A 16,390-nucleotide genomic window follows, 5' to 3' on the forward strand; every position below is an offset into this window, starting at 1 on the left:
CTGTAATTGGGAGAAAATGATTAGCTTTAGATATAAAATAATAAACATTGCTTTTCTGTTAGCAAAACTTCTATTGATTTTAGTTGTATTATTTTATTTTTCTGAAAATTTTTTCAGTTTTAAAAATAAATGGTTAGTTTCTGTTCAGAAACACAAAACTTCTTAATTAAATGCAAAAATATATATGAAAACACATATACATTTTAAATGATTGGAGACATGAAATCCTGTAGATAACAGGCCAAATTCTGCCCCAACTGACACACAGTGTAACTCTGGCTTCACTGGGGATGAATAGGATGTAAGCCTTAAAAAAAAAAGTTCTTGTCCTTGGTTGCTCATGCAAAATGAGAATCAGTGGAGTTGTTTAGTATATGTCAGGGCAAAATTCGCACCGATGTTCTAAAAGTAACCTTAACCTCATTGAACATACAGGATGTACGTTTCAATGAAAATTCCACCCAGGTGGTGCTATTTTGCCCTCCTACAGAAGATAGTGAGAACTGTATTGTATGTTGTCAGTGCTACGTCTTGAGCTCAATTTTTTAGGGAACATAAATGATGAGAGGGAGAGGTAATGTGGCAGACAGGAGAGAAGGGGATACATTATGGAGACTGAATAGAGGGAAGGAATTGGAAATGTGAAGGTGGGTTTGGATGGAGGGAACCTAGAATCTGGCAGGGGATGTTTCAGTGTAGCTCTGGAGGAGAGATTTGGAAGGGTTACTGGGAGCCATTAAGAAGGAAGAGGCAGGAGGAGCAGAGTGACAGAGCTAGAAGTCAGAAACGAAAGAGGCAGGCCAGCAAGAAGGACTGAAGTGGCCCTAGTAGGAAGAATGGAGCTCTGGAGGGTGTATGGAGGAGCAATAATGGACGTGGTGTGCACTATGGAGAAAACCCCCGGGAGGATGCTGGTACAGGCCATCAAAAGCTTTTCATCATCCCTGACACTGTGATGTGAGTGGGAGTAGCACACAAATATGATGGTGCACTAGAATGAGAGGATGAAAGCATATAATATTTAACAGTGTAACTACTAACCTAAAATAGTCTCTATGTGCAATGTTTGATTTAAGATTATAATGATATTCTTAATGTTTACATTTTCCTGCCTTCTGAGTGTTTAAAATATTTAGCTTCCCTGATCTTTTTTATTTTGTTTTGTTTTTGTCTGTGAGGAAGAGAGAAGAAAAATATCAATCAATTACTTTGGGTTAAAACCAGAAGTCCTTATCCAATTTATCCCCCATTCTTACTCCATCACAACTCTCAGTGCAGTTTTGTATGACAAATGTGCAACATGTACTACACATGTACAAAACAATTTTTTCAGCCACTTAAATTTCCACAGTTTGAAATATTTTTCTTTTGCAAACTGGTCTGAAGATTAAGGACTGAACTTCAGCTGGTACAAACTGTTATAGTTCCATTCAAGTCAATGGAGCTATGACAATTTCTGACCTGTGGTCCCAGTTAGGTCTAACCACCTAAAAAATTTCCAGCTGCTATGCACCTAAAATTATGGAAATGGATTAATGGATTTTGAACAAACTTTCAAGAAAAACCAACCAACCAAACAATCCCTTTGTATTGTGATTAAGCCTTGAAACTTTCAGTCCCAAAGCAGAGTTTTTTCAGTTACACACAACAGAAAACAATGGTTTATAATGGAAGTCCTGAAGATACCTTAGGAAGATACCATATAGTTTGATATAGTAGTAGCACAGATAAAAATGACATGGACTATCAATCAATTCTCTTGCTTCAAGGCAGGAGACGATCACTAAGGGTCAGGGTGGGGAGAATCTCCTTCCTCCTGCCAAATTTTGGCATAATATTAACTCGTGAAGATTATGATAGTTTTTGGGCCTCTTATTCACAGAGACATAATACCAGATTTTATGGTTTTGTCTCATTCAATCTGATTATGATGTTCTCAATAAATTTATTACTAAATTCAGATGATTAAATTCCATCCTGATTGACTCCCCATGTAACTGCTATTCAAATCAACAGGGTTGCATGGATGTAAATTACAGCAAAATACAGCCACTGTATTCATCCGCACACTACTCCATTTTGTTAAAGTGAAGTAAAGTAGCCATTTACCTGAATCTGACAAACAGTATCATATAGATATGTGGAAAATAAATGTTCATACAGACAGGGAAAGAATGGAACTTTCCCCCCTCTTTTCAGGATTATAAAGAAAGCCTAATTAGAAGTCCTCTGATATATTTAGACATCTTGATCCACAAGAGGAGGCATGAAACCAAATAGATGGTAATAGAGAAGCACAGGAACATGTCTTTTTTGGGTTTCTACAGCCTTAATTGAGGCCTTTAGGTATTTATATTGCAGTATAAATAAGACATAACTACAATTGCAGTTCATAATTTCTTTACACAGCAGTTACTTTGTGTGCATTTTGTGTTAGCGACATAAGTGCCTGCTTTTCAAAATAATGCACTTATTGACTGTCCTATTTGGAAATTATAACATGACACAGGAGGATGACCCTCATTAAAGTCTGCACATGGAGATAAGGAATACTTACAGTTCCAGAATGGTGCTGTCTGCCAGTGATTATCATCATGGGTGAAACATGTGAGTCCAGGAAGGCTGCATTCATCTCCTTTCTTCTGGCGCCTCTTTCCCTTTCTCTCCTTTTTTCTCCTGCGGTTCTCTTTGAATAGCTGGAGTTTACTGTCCACCTCCTGCGCTGCTTCTCTGTTCAAAGGGGAGCCATTTGTAGTTCACACAGAAGAATTTCTATTTGTTTGACAAAGGCTTTAACGATTATGATTTTTAGTTGAGTTTTTAAAAGGCTGAATGCTGGAAACTATGTGCCAGAGGAAGCCTAATTAAGGGTGGTCTCTCTCTCTCCCTCCCCTCTATCTTTCAACATTGTGACATGAAGTTCTCCTCACAAGTAAATCTAATAAATACTATATCAAGTACAGTAAGTAAAGGTAACCGGACCCAACTAAATGTCACCAAGTCAGTCAGTCCCCAAAATGATTCATTTAATCCATTTCAATGGGATTTTTGCCATTATTTTTAATTTCCCAATGCTGGTCCTGAGGTTCTGAGGGTTCAGGTTGGGCAGCTAGTCAAAAACTGCTGTATAGGTACCTACCAAACAACTGCTATTTTTGACTATGGCTCATAGACTCATAGAACCATAGGGTTAGAAGGGACCTCAAAGGTCATCTAGTCTAACTCCCAGCTCACCGATATTTCCCAATCACTAAAAAACAAAACAAAACACCCAGCTGATAGCAAAGGGAAAATGACACTTACTTGAATGGATGAAGGTGGCTCTTGAGTTTCTCTTGGACCTTCACCCCTTTCTCTTTTTTGTAGTAGCTACTGTTAATAATGAAAACATCAGTTTTTCATGACTTGATAAAACTTAATTCATTTTCTCAAGTCAAAGCAAAATTGAAGTACACCCTCTGTTTTATGTTCTTAAGTATCTGCACTTAAAGAGATACTATTATTATTTTAGTTGAATGTACAGTCTGTTTTATTTCACTAGCAGGAATGACTTATATGACCACAAACTATATCAAAATTAATAGTTATGGGTCCAAATATATAACCAGAATCCAAACACACCAAATGCTAAAATACAGATCTGGATCTTAATTCATTCACAATAGCTCCTACCTGTAGAATGGGTTTAAGCAAAATCCTGGACTCAAATTGAGGAATTTTGGCTCTGGATCCAAACTCTGCAGCTTGAACGCATATCTGGATACTAAGCTTACAGATGCCAATGTTAAATCTTTCCCACTATATAAAAGCTCCCGAGTTCATAAAAGTAGATCAGTAAGGCAAAGCAGTGCTGCAAGTAATTTTTTTCCTACCTCTGTTTGCTACAATCACATTCATCAGGTTTTCTTCTTTTTAGGTGTCCTCTCACTTCCCTTAAATTCTTAATTTTATCTTGGAGAGCTTCAATCTGCAAAGCATATTTATATACAGAGTTATACTGTGATGACTTAACAGTCAGTATCTTTATTCAGAACAGATTTTGAAATCCCTCTAACCTCCTTATCGATGTAGGCCTTGTGGTCCTTCCAGGCTCTGGATGATTGGTATAGTTCCCTCTCACAGTGAATGGTGTCATTTGAAAGAATAAAACACCTATAGATGCAAGCATTGGGAACCATTTAACAGCACAGTGGAGAGAGAATAATGGCTTTTCCTTCTGCCCATCTGCCTCTTTCCCCTTCTTCCAACCTCTCTATTTGTCCTCTCCTCCCCATAAAGGTTTCCAATTCATCTGCCTCTTTCCCCTTCTTCCAACCTCTCTATTTGTCCTCTCCTCCCCATAAAGTTTTCCAATTGTACTCTGCCTTCGTGAAAGTAATAAAATAGACTCAACAATGGCAGCCAAGGGTGTGTGTTGGTTTAGCAGTCCCAAATAATTGCCTCTTCCTGTTTTCTCTCCAACATGGAGAAAACGTCTCCTAGGCACAGGCTCTATGTCTGCTATGTTAAGATGCAACAACATTAACATGTTCAGGATTCCCAATTCAATCAGAAACAAAACCAATGTACAAAACTCTATCAAATTCTTAGTCTCCCATTAACCAGAATTGTCACTGCTTGTAAAGCCACCAGCTTTATGAGCATAAAATTGGTAAGAAAGGGACATGATTGTCTGAAGTAATGAATTAATGACTCATCAATTTGCTCTGTTACAGAAGAAAGTTCAAGTGATAAAAAATGTGAACAGTTGAATGCTAAAGTGTCTAACTGATGGAAAAAAATATAGGGATTAAAGACAGCTGTTCAAGATAATGGTATTAGCAAGGGAAAACAACAGCAAGAAGGCCAAGACCAACTTAAATGAGAATATACAGTGTTGCTGCAGCTGTATTGGTCCCAAGATATTAGAGAGACAAGGTGAGTGAGGTAATATCCTTTACTGGACCAACTTCTGTTGGAGAGAGAGACAAGTTTTTGAGCTACAATGCTGTGAATAAAAGAAGAGCTCTGAATAGCTCGAAAGCTTGTCTCGCTCACCAACAAAAGTTGGTCCAATAAAAGATTTTACCTCACTCACCTTGTCTCTTTAACTGACAACAGACTGAAAGATAAAAATCTGCAAACAGTTTCCCCAGCGTTTCCCTTACTGACATTCTCATACAGCTTCTTTAACCATGCATTTCTGATGGGCAAATTCTTCACCTGCCCTGCTTCAATTTGACTCCATTATGCCTCTTCTCTAGAAAAAAATGGAAAGTCATAGAATCATAGGAATTAGAGATGGAAAAGATGTATTGAATCTCCTATTCCAACCCCTGTCATTGCAAGTGAGTTCTCAGTTGTAGAGCTTGTTGGAAATTTTCTGATTAAATGTTTTTTCATTGTAAAGTGATGATTTGTTTAACTCACAACTGTTCATGGAAAAAGATTCTGATGAATCTCCCAACTGGAAAACTTTTGAAAAATGTTTCGTTTTCTGGTTTGAAACAACTTTTTGTTTGGAAATTTCAGTTAATGTATAGTAAAAAAGTTAAAAACAGAAGATCAAAATTGAAACAAACTTATGAAATTATCTCAATGAAATGTTTTCATTGACCTGATCTTTTTTTTTTTTTTTGGATTATTGGTTTGTAAAAATTTTTGAGATTTTTCACTTTTTGTCCTGATTTGAGATGGGAAATGTTTTTGAAATCTCAAAAAAGCTCTCGCAGGTAGGAAAACCATTTCTTGCCCATCTCTACTCAATTCTATATAGGTTTAAGTTGCTTTATTTAAGTTTCTGTGCCAAGTCTGTACATTAATAGACACAGCCAGGAAAATTGCAATAGCTAGGCCCAATTCTGCCCTCACTTACAGAGGTACAATTCCTCCCATTGGCTTGACCTATGTAGGAGAGGGCAAAAGTATAAAATCATTCTTTTATTAGATTATTGTGTTGTGTTATATAACCTGTAAAATGCTGAAAAACCGCAAAGAAAAAGATAAAGAAGAAAATGCAAAATGTGGGAGAAAATTTACTTTAAGAAAAAATAAACATTCATACTTGTGCGTCACTCTGACAGAGTCAGGTTGGCCAACAGCATTGATGCCGTCAGCGATCATTTCTTCTTCACCACCACCACCACCATCACTATCTTCTGAATCCTCCTCATTTTCAGTGTCATGACGTTTACTAATACTTCTGGGCTGTAACACTTGTAGTTCTTCCTCCTCCAGGTTTATGTCATATATTTCACCTTCAAATTCCACAGACAAGGACCGAGTTTGGCGAGTGTGAACAAATCGGGGTTTGTATTCTGCAACAGAAGAGGAAAACATATTCATGCTTATAGATATATTAAATGGATTTAATAAACAGACATCCAATTTCAAAGGATAAGAAGGATGGACTTGTATTAAGGCACAAACTGGGAGATCTCAGATCTATTTCTGGCTTTGCAAAGACTTCCTTGATGATCTTTGGCAAGTTAAGGTCCAATTTTGCAGAAGTGGTCTCTTATTTTGGGTGCTGTAATTTTTAGGTACTCAACTTTAAACATCTAGGGCCTGATTTTCAGATATGCTGAGCATCAATATCTGCAACTGAAGTCATTGGGAACTGTGGGAGCTCAGTATCTCTGAGAATCAGGGTGAAGGGGTCCAAAATCACTTATTTTAAGAGATGGTTGCATTTTTTCCCTTCAAAGTTAGATATTAAAAGGACAAGATTCAATTATGTACCAGAGATAAATTTTCAAGGTATAAGTATATCATGGCTCTCTGATATTTGACTGCATTGCAGAGCTAGAAATGACACGATTCTCCCACTCTCAAGGGAATCCAATACACATTTCTACCCCCCAAAAAGGCCTGAGATTCCAGACTTAGAAATGTCACAACTTTAAAGTATAGAAATGTATAGAAATACCGAAGTTTTTATGGCTTGTGGTAAGTCTTGTACAGGTGGACTCATGGTAACTAAGATACCTGGCTTTGAAGATAGAGGAATTAAAGAAAAAATCCCAAACAACATGTTAAATACCTTCTAAAACATTGTTAAGGTGTTTTTGTTTGTGTATGTCTTTTACTGTTGAATACATGGCATACATGATGGTATAAAAGTTTATTTGGCCTTATCTTGGATGACCTCCATAACTCGTTTCACTATTTGTGAGCAACGTAGCTATCCCAAAATCATGCTAATAAAACCCATACATTTCGTAACACCATGTTGCATTCCACCCCACCCCCAAACCCACCCACCCACGCCCACACTGAGCAATGTATTAATTCATACATGAGTAAGCTTGTTAAGAACTATGGGATGGGGGGAAATTACTTTCCCATAAATTTCAATAGTGCTGAGCATAGTGCTGTTACTCAGTAGATAACATATTTGAAATGGAAGAAAGAGTTGCCATCTTTTGTATCAAAATTCTGATGGCATATAATTGTACATGTGTTAAAAGTCCAGTGCTAGTTTGTTATGGGATGAAGTGGAATAGATAATATATTTCAGGCATAGAATAGGAAGACAACCTATAAGCTGCAGGAAAGGACCGCAGCAACTACTTCTATAGAACCTGGAAAGTCAAGGATTTGTATTGTAACAAATCCATGGCCCTCTTGGGTTTCATAGCTGTCACTATGGACAGATGTAACTTTACTTTGATAGTGGGGACAGAATTTGGATCTTGCCTCTCCAAAAACAAAGCTAAAGGAGACTCTCCAGTAGCTGATTGCTTATGACATACGGATGATTCTGATTCTAGCCAGCAAGTGTCAATTGTAATGGAGTTCATTTATGTAAAACATTATTAAACACAAGAAATTATGTTAATGCAACATTTAGGTTGAACAATTAGAGACACCAAAGTCGAGAAATGCTTAAGTTATGGCTGAATGCACAACTGTAACTTCTGCCCTCTGAAGAATCTTACAGGCTTTAATTATATCATAACAGACTATATCTGAAATAATACACTATATTATCTTAATTTTTCTGCAAGTTCATGTACACGAGTAGCCTCTTGTAATTTTTGTAAAATTTTTGTATGAATTTCATGTAATTAACAACACTGCCTAGGCCCAGTAGAACAGGAAATCTTTATTTTAAAAAAAAAGATGTAATGCATTTCTGTAGGAAAAGCATACCATGAGACGTTTCAGCATTTGATGAAAAATGCCTATCTCAGTGAAGAAACTGGACATATATTTTTGTAAAGCTCTTTACTTGGCTTTTGTAAAAGGAAATCACACCACACTAATCTATTAGAATTCTTTGAGGGGGTCAAACAAACATGTAGAAAAGGGAGACACAGTGGATATAGTGTACATGGACTTTCAGAAAGCCTTTGACAAGGTCCCTCATCAAAGGCTCTTAAGCAAACTAAGCACTCATGGGATAAGAAGGAAGGCCTTCTTGTGGACTAATAACTGGTTAAAAGACAGGAAACTAATGGTAGGAATAAGTGGTCAGTTTTCAGAATGGAGAGAGGAAATAGTGGTGTCCCCTGGGGATCTGTACTGCAACCTGTGTTGCTCAACATTTTCCTAAATGATCTGGAAAAAGGGGTAAACATTGAGATGGCAAAGTTTACAGATACACAATTACACAAAATAGTTAAGTCCAAAGCTGGCTGAGAAAAATTACAAAGGGATTTCACAAAACTGGGTGAGGGGGTAACAAAATGGCAGATGAAATTCGGTGTTGATAAATATAACGTAATGCATATGGAAAACATAATCCCAACAATACATACAAAATGATGAGTTCTAAATTAGCTGTTACTACTCAAGAAAGAGATCTTGGAATCATTGTGGATAGTTCTGAAAACATCCAGTTAATGTGTAGTAGCTGTCAAAAAAACGAAGAGAATTTTAGGAACCATTAGGAAAGGGATAGATAAGAAGACAGTAAATATCATAATGCCACTATATAAATCCACGGTACGCCCACACCCCGAATATTGCAAACTATTCTAGTCACCCCATCTCAAAAAAGATATATTAGAATTGGAAAAGGTACAGAGAAGTACAACAAACAATGATTAGAGGTATGGAACAGCTTCCATATGAAGAATGATTAAAAAGACTAGGATTATGCAGTTTAGACGTGAGATGACTGGGGGGAGGGTGGGAGGGGATATGATAGAGGTCTATAAAATCTTTAATGGTGTGGAGAAAGTGATTAATGAAGTGTTATTTACCCCTTCACGTAACACAAGAACCAGTGGTCCCCCAATGAAAATAATAGGCGGCAGGTTTAAAAGAAAAAAAAAGCAAGTACTTCACAACATCCCCGATAACAAGTTACACAGGTTGACTGTGTGTTGTGTGAAGAAGGCCAAAACTATAACTGAATTCAAAGAAGAACTAGATAAGTTCATAGAGGAGAGGTCCATCAATGGCTATTCGTCAAGATGATCGGGGATGGAACCCCATACTCCAGGTGTCCCTAAGCCCCTGACTGCCAGATGTTGGGACTGGACAACAGGGGATAGATCACTTGATAATTGCCCTGTTCTGTTCATGTCCTTTGAAGCATTTGGCATTTGCCACAGTTGGAAGACAGGACACAGGGCTAGATGGATCATTGGTCTGACTCAGTATGACCATTCTTATATTCTTATGTTAATTTACACCTGCTTTTTAAAAATAGTTATGTTTTCTCAGTCCTTAATACAGAAAATTAAGCACTGGTATTTTAAAACCTGATGGCTGTTTCCTTTTACATCACACTCCACAAGAGGGCACTAGATTCTAACTCATTAAGTTACAAGCATGCTGTTTTATTGGCACTTAAACTTCAGCTGACCAGGCTTTCACTTTGACAGCAATCAGAATGTTTTAGTGTCTGAGAAAACAACAAAAACCCACAAAAAGTCTACTGCAAATATCTGAACAACATGTTAACTGAATATTAGTGAAGAAAGAAAAAGCTCACTCAGGCTACTATATCTGTAATAATTGCATAGATTTTATAATTTACTCTGCAGGTTTTATCTACAAGCCCTACAATGGGTGGCACCAAAACATTATCATTGCTACAAACTGGCCTAAATAATGTTGCTTACTCTGATAATGTTCTGGTAAGTTATGATTTTTTAAAAGCAATAATTATTCAAGTACTGACTGAAAACGACATGTGCATTCATCATATATCCAGGTGAAAATAATTCCTTGCTGGTAAAAACACTGCCCTATTAACTCAACACCCCCTTTCCTGAGTATATAGATCTGAGATCACCTACTTTGGGTACTGGGGTTTCTCATGAACTGTCTTTGATTTTTTCTCTGGGTCCTGCTGGTTCGGTAATCAGCATCTCCACAGTTGCATTCTTTATCCTTACTGCTGTATCCCTGGGAGTGTATGCTTCGAGTTCTCTTTCTAATGGTGAGCATGTCGCTGGATCCCTTACACTTGTGAATTCGAAGCTTACCAGAAGAATCCTCAATGCACTGCCACTTCTGTGGGAGGAAAAATAAAGATGATTTTCCAAACCAATTCCAAGTTTTGTTTATTTCTAATTTTTTTTTTGTAGCACATAACAGGCAATGTCTTTCAAGGCTAAACAATTATATAAATAAAGATTTGAGAAGGAAAACATTTTAAGGATTAAATTCACTCACATTTGTCTCAAACCCCTCTCTCATCTTAGGCAAACATGAACTTGAATGAAACCATTGAAAATCTGCATAAAAAAATACAACCCAGCCAAAAAAGATATATAAATCAAGGGAATCTAGACTAAACACATCCTTGAAAGGAGCAAGTAAAAAGCCTTAATTTACTGAGCTACAGAGTACAGCTGTCAGGGCGGTTTGCACCTTTCCCTCCCCCCTTTTTTCCTTTAAAAAATACAAACTTTGTTTCTTTGTTTTGTGACTTGGAATTTCTAACATGAATCAGGAAAAAAATATAGATGAGGGAGAAAAATTGAGATCAGATTAATTAGAGAGTCCCATGAAAAAGGGACAAATTCTGATCTGATTTATGTCAATGCATGAAACAATTAACTCACTCCCTTAACACAGGTCAGTGTCAGGACCTGCATCCTTTGGTATGTCCATCCAAATCCTGCAGCCACAGGACACCAAACATTGCTGTCGCCACGTTTTATGTGCAAGAACAGAGGAACAACAAGTGTATTACACCCCCCGTCACGCTCTAACAGACTGCTCAACAGGTATCGCCAGTATGCCAAATACTTATAGAATAGGTCATATAGAACCTGTTGGAAAACGGAGGGGAAAAACTGCAGAGACAGACAGAGTGTGAGCATGGATATTCTCATCTGAATGCCTCTGTCTTGCTGTTTATGCCAGCCTTGAGGGGAAAGCAGATTGGTCTGGAAGGGAATTGCGGATACCAGCTTCTCATATATTGTGAGTATCCTAGTGAGGAAGAAGGAATGAGAAAAAGCAGAATTCTTTCCAAGTGGTCTGCACAACGTCTGTCTGGTTATAGTGCCAACAGCCCAGAATCCAAGTGGAAGAATCCACCTGGATTTTTGCAGAGGGTTCCACAGTTTTCTCATTTGGATATTAGATAGCACTGCAGTTGGGCTTTTATTTCCTTCTCACACTGTACCATCTTAAAATGCCATAATCAAGAAATTTATTTAAAACTCTTAGCACACTTTTTTTAGGAGACAACTCTACTGCCACAAGGTGCCTTATTTTAATCATCTTACCTTGGAAAATTTTTATCATGTACCATTTGCTTAAAAGGGTGGCCAAGGAACTGAGAGCTGGGAACTCGTGAATTGTAATCTCAGCCCTGCTATTGACTGGCAGTGGTCTGGGCACAGTCAATGGCATGGTGAATTTATGGAGATAATCTATATCAATATAACCACCTTTATGTTACTATGACTGAATCTGAACTATATCTGTTTCTAAACTGACAGAATTAAATCAGCACCAACACTTGTGTGTAGACAGGCCCTTCAGCCAAAATGTTCACAAGCTTTAATACCTAAAATTAAAGTGCATAGTTAGGTACCTAAATAAAAATGGCCTGATTTTCAGAGCTTCTGGACATCCTCAGCTTGCATCTTAAAAAGAACCAAAACAAAATGGATCACTTGAGTTACATTCTTTGATAGGAATTGGAGTGTTTAATTCCGTGTTTGAAAATTGTGGCCTTTACAGATCTCCAACAGAAAGATGGGGACAATACTGTGAAGACTGATTATTAGAATTTAACAGTGCTTCCAACATGTTGTTACTTTTACTATTAATATACCCTTGATCCTGGCATACTAAATACACGGCATTAACATTAGATATTTTCTACTTGTTTTGTAATGCCTGGACTTAATACTGCACTTAGAATCATAGACGATTAGGGTTGGAAGGGACCTCAGGAGGTCATCTAGATCACTTCTCCACCAACAGTGATCTGCCATGTGTCTCTTGGAGTCCTGAGGAATCCCTTGGAATGACATATTCCTACTGGGGACTATCCTTCTGGCAAAATGAAAGCTGGGTGCAGTTCCTCAGCCCTACTTCTGAAATCCCACTCCTGTCACAGCACAGCCCCACAAGTTTCCTCCTTCCATCAAATAATGGCTGCTCTGCCTTTTTTCGGAGGTCCTCCCATGGTGTTTGAAGGCTGAAAAAAGTAGCCTGAATTTCAAACTTAAACAGCTAACTAGTATCCTATTGTGCCACAGCTAGGCAATGTGGTCAGGGCACAACTAAAAAACTCCTGAAATGAACTTCATATATGCACTCTCAGCAATGCAGAAGAGAAAAAAGTAAAGTCAAATATTCTCTAATGCCCTATATATAACCATAGCCAACTTTGCTAATAAAAGCTCAATGCCTGAAGTCATCTGCAGTTCAATTTAATAACAGCAGCACATCTTTATTCACTTATGTTTTCAAATACTGATTATGAATCACAGCACTGTGACAGCTCACTCCAACTTTATGTGTTGCGAGATGAGCTAAAGATCCTACATCCAATATGAAAATGATCCCTTCTATATATTTGCCTTACTTTCACTGATCCAGTTACGGTAACTTATATCTGAAAGAGAAAAAACCTGTATGTATTTCCTTGTTTTCTAAAATGTTACAGTTGTATCAACAATTCCATATAAAACCCTACAGAGAGTGGCTTACAAGATCCATAATGATTTCCAGTTACATTTCAAGGCTAACTTCCAAATGGTTCCTACACTAGAAAAATGTGGCCATCATTATAGATATTTACCAGATTGCAAATGAGGAGTTATATCTATTGGATATAAACACATATTTAAAAACACAGGTCTATTTTAATACTATTTTAAAATAAGGTACTATTTTAAAAATTCAGAATAATTTTATTTTTTTCCTAAGATCAAATATAGCAGAAGCTGAAATTCTTCCCTCCTTCCTTGGAAGTGGATTCAACTGTCTATTAAGTCTTTTCCACCTTCAGTAGGATCTAATATTCAAACAAAATTGCCTATGCATGGATTGATAAATGCTTTTGGATGAAATATGTATTAAATGTATTTCATAGCTTCACTTGAATGGTTTTATCATAAAAAGGATATCTAAATGTGAAACAGTTTAGAATTCTACAATGGAATTTTCTTACTATCAGTGATTCCATAGCCATGACAGAATAGTTATGAACTATGCATGTGGTATGCAGAGAGTCAATCTAGAATATAATGGTCACTTCTGGTCTTAAGACCTATAAAATGCATGAAGGATCAGAAAAAGAAAGCTATGATCAGGGTTCTGATCTCAGTCCTCCTCCTTTTCCCCAAATGAACACCAAGGTGTCCTTTACCCTGGCTTCACAACCTCAATCTAGGTCTCTGGACCCCCAATTTCTCCATCAAGGTTACGTCAAAAACAAAATGTAAGCACATGCACAAATATAGGCACATGCACATTCATTTGATAACCTTAAAATAGTATGTTTCTTATTTTTTCCAAATTTATGATCTTCTCTTTCTCATTAATTTAATACTTTTATATTTCCCCTTGCAACTTCCTTTTCTCTTCTTCAACTACAGTTCCCTACCTTTTTTTAATTCCCTTCTCCCTTCCTATGTCTCACTTAATTTATTCCTCATCTCGTTTACCTTCACCTTCTTTCCTACTTTCACGCATCTTTTCTCCATTCATACTTCCCCCTCTTTCTAGTTTTCCCCCTGCCCTTCAACTTAACCACTGGAAGTGAATACAGAAGAGAATGTGAACATTCAGTATCATCCCACTATGGATGGAGTCCTCAGACTTCACGGAATCTTTAAACACAGGAAACACCTTCAGCTACTGAAACTGAATGTGCTAATAAGATGCAGTCACTTGGCTCTGCTCAGGAGCTGAAGTTCAGCTGCATGACTACAGATGCACATTCCTCAATGGGAATGCTGATACTGGCCTTATAGTTAAAGATCAATAAAAAAAACCCTGAGCACTAAATCTTGTCCTCAGATGACTTCACTGGCAGTTATGAGTTTGCATTTGAGAGCAAAATTTGGCCCTTACTGAGTAAATTCAAAGGCTTGGGGACCAGATGCACTCATTAAAAAGGTGCTGTGAGTACATGACCATTTAACTTTACTTTAATGTTGGCCCAATTCCAATCTTAATGCACACTCTGTGTTAACAAAACAGACAACTGCAAATTAGTTAACAATAGTGTTTGTACGTGCTCTTTGAATTTCCAAATTCTTATTGATTTGTATGACAACCTCAGAATTCAGTTATATGTCTTTATTTAATATAGTTAAGGCACAACAAATATATACGTTCAGGCTGAGTCACTGTGGTTTACTGCAGAATAAATACCCCACTTAAGAAGTATTTAAAGTGAACATTGTTTACCTAATAGACTGTGACAGCTCTGAGGGAGTTGCTGCAGCCTATCACATACAGAGGAAATTAGACAATTTGTGAAAGGTGTCTTAGCAGTAGGCAGGCTAAGAGTTTTATGAAAGGTAATTACTGCGTATTTGCTGCAGACACTTTAATGTTAAATATATAGTCAAGTTTTATAACCAAGCTATAAACCCCTGAAAAACAGGCAATTGGAACTATAACACAGCTACAATGTTTTTAAAGGTGCTGTCTAATTTTTGTAATATTTCCTTTAATAATCAACTTTGAATATTGCTTTTCAGGCTGGAGGTATTTAAGAAAAAGGAAGTAAGGGGGGAAGAAAGTGCATTTAAAAGCAACTTTAAGATCATACTCCTTTCATCTTTCTGTTATAAAAGGATGATTTAGTATTGATTATGATTAATATAAAATGGTTTGGATGGAAATGTTGTAGTGAACTGTAAGTCTGCATCCTGTTTCTCTATTGAACGGAATCAGAACTGATTCTATGTCACAGGCCCTATAGTATTAATAGCTAAGGAAGTTTTTATAGTAGCTCAAGTGGTGATAGATTGTGCTACTGGAGTAGGAAGGTCTGAGCTCCATTTCAGCTTTTACCATGAAGTTCCAAGTGGGCATGGTTTGCAGAGTATTGTCAACTGTATTGTACTTCGCTGGTGATAATATATAGTACAAACCAGCAGTGTTTTAGTCTGCTGAACTGAATTAAAACACTGAAAAATTCTTAGGGGCAGGACCCACATCTTCCTATGCATTACCATAATGCAGACAAGGACTCTGATCCTCACTGAGGTGACTCTGATCCTCACTGAAGTGTCTGGGCTCTACTGGTATATAAATATTAATTTGCATTGTGATGTTTTGCCACTATACAAATATTGCGCACAAGGAGTAAGAGGGTGCAGCTGTCCCCAAGGTGTCCTACGTCAACAGAGCACAGGGAAGACAAATTTGGGATTGCCAAATCTGATAGACAAACTTTCCCAATTTTCTACACTCCTAATTAGAATGGAATCACTGTTAGACAATAACTCAAAGTTAAAATTCACCGGGTAGCCTGTTGTAGATCTTTTAGTAAATCAGATCAATCTCAGTTCTGAAACCTATTGACACAGGACCATTTAAACAGAGTGATTTATAATTCTAATGCAGTAAATTTCTTCTGTTGATCTGTATCGTACCTTCTCCGTTCATAACTGTGTGGAAATTCACTTATTTTGTTTGTCTTAAATATTTATTTTAGGTTAAAAAGAAACCAACAAATTATTTTAAATAATTTTTAAATTTGCTTTTTTATCTTACACTTAAGGATAATCTCTAAGAAATGAGTGACACATCTGCCCTTTTATCAAAAATATTTTCCCTCCATCATATGTATGTACACTGATTTATTATTGTAGAGTGCTCACAAGTGCTGAGTTATAGGCACTGATATTTTTGTTTACTTTTATTTGAGGGGGTTGGGGTGAAAATATTGAAGCAATAAATTGACCAAAACAGACCACAACAGAAATAACATTACCTGAAATTTGCAAAGAATTATGTGGTGAAAAGA

General features: G+C 37.0%; 1 protein-coding gene across 4 annotated transcripts in view; it reads right to left on the bottom strand.

Annotated features, from left to right (window-relative positions):
- Positions 1-16,390, bottom strand: part of SULF1 (sulfatase 1) — a 159,353-nt gene that overhangs the window by 18,357 nt on the left and 124,606 nt on the right. For 3 of the 4 annotated variants that reach the window (XM_067553639.1, XM_067553637.1, XM_067553638.1), the window contains exons 12-17: positions 10,233-10,449; positions 6,044-6,296; positions 4,056-4,152; positions 3,873-3,967; positions 3,304-3,372; positions 2,558-2,730 (exon numbers count right to left, since the gene is read on the bottom strand). In XM_067553639.1, coding sequence (XP_067409740.1) covers positions 2,558-2,730; positions 3,304-3,372; positions 3,873-3,967; positions 4,056-4,152; positions 6,044-6,296; positions 10,233-10,449 — 904 coding nt within the window. The remainder of the gene's footprint in view (positions 1-2,557; positions 2,731-3,303; positions 3,373-3,872; positions 3,968-4,055; positions 4,153-6,043; positions 6,297-10,232; positions 10,450-16,390) is intronic. The other variant, XM_067553640.1, reaches the window with a different exon arrangement.

This window comes from Emydura macquarii, unplaced genomic scaffold (genome assembly GCF_026122565.2).
Source record: "Emydura macquarii macquarii isolate MOO-44397 ecotype Brisbane River unplaced genomic scaffold, CSIRO-AGI_Emac_v2 contig_1477, whole genome shotgun sequence".
Lineage (NCBI taxonomy): Eukaryota > Metazoa > Chordata > Testudines > Chelidae > Emydura > Emydura macquarii.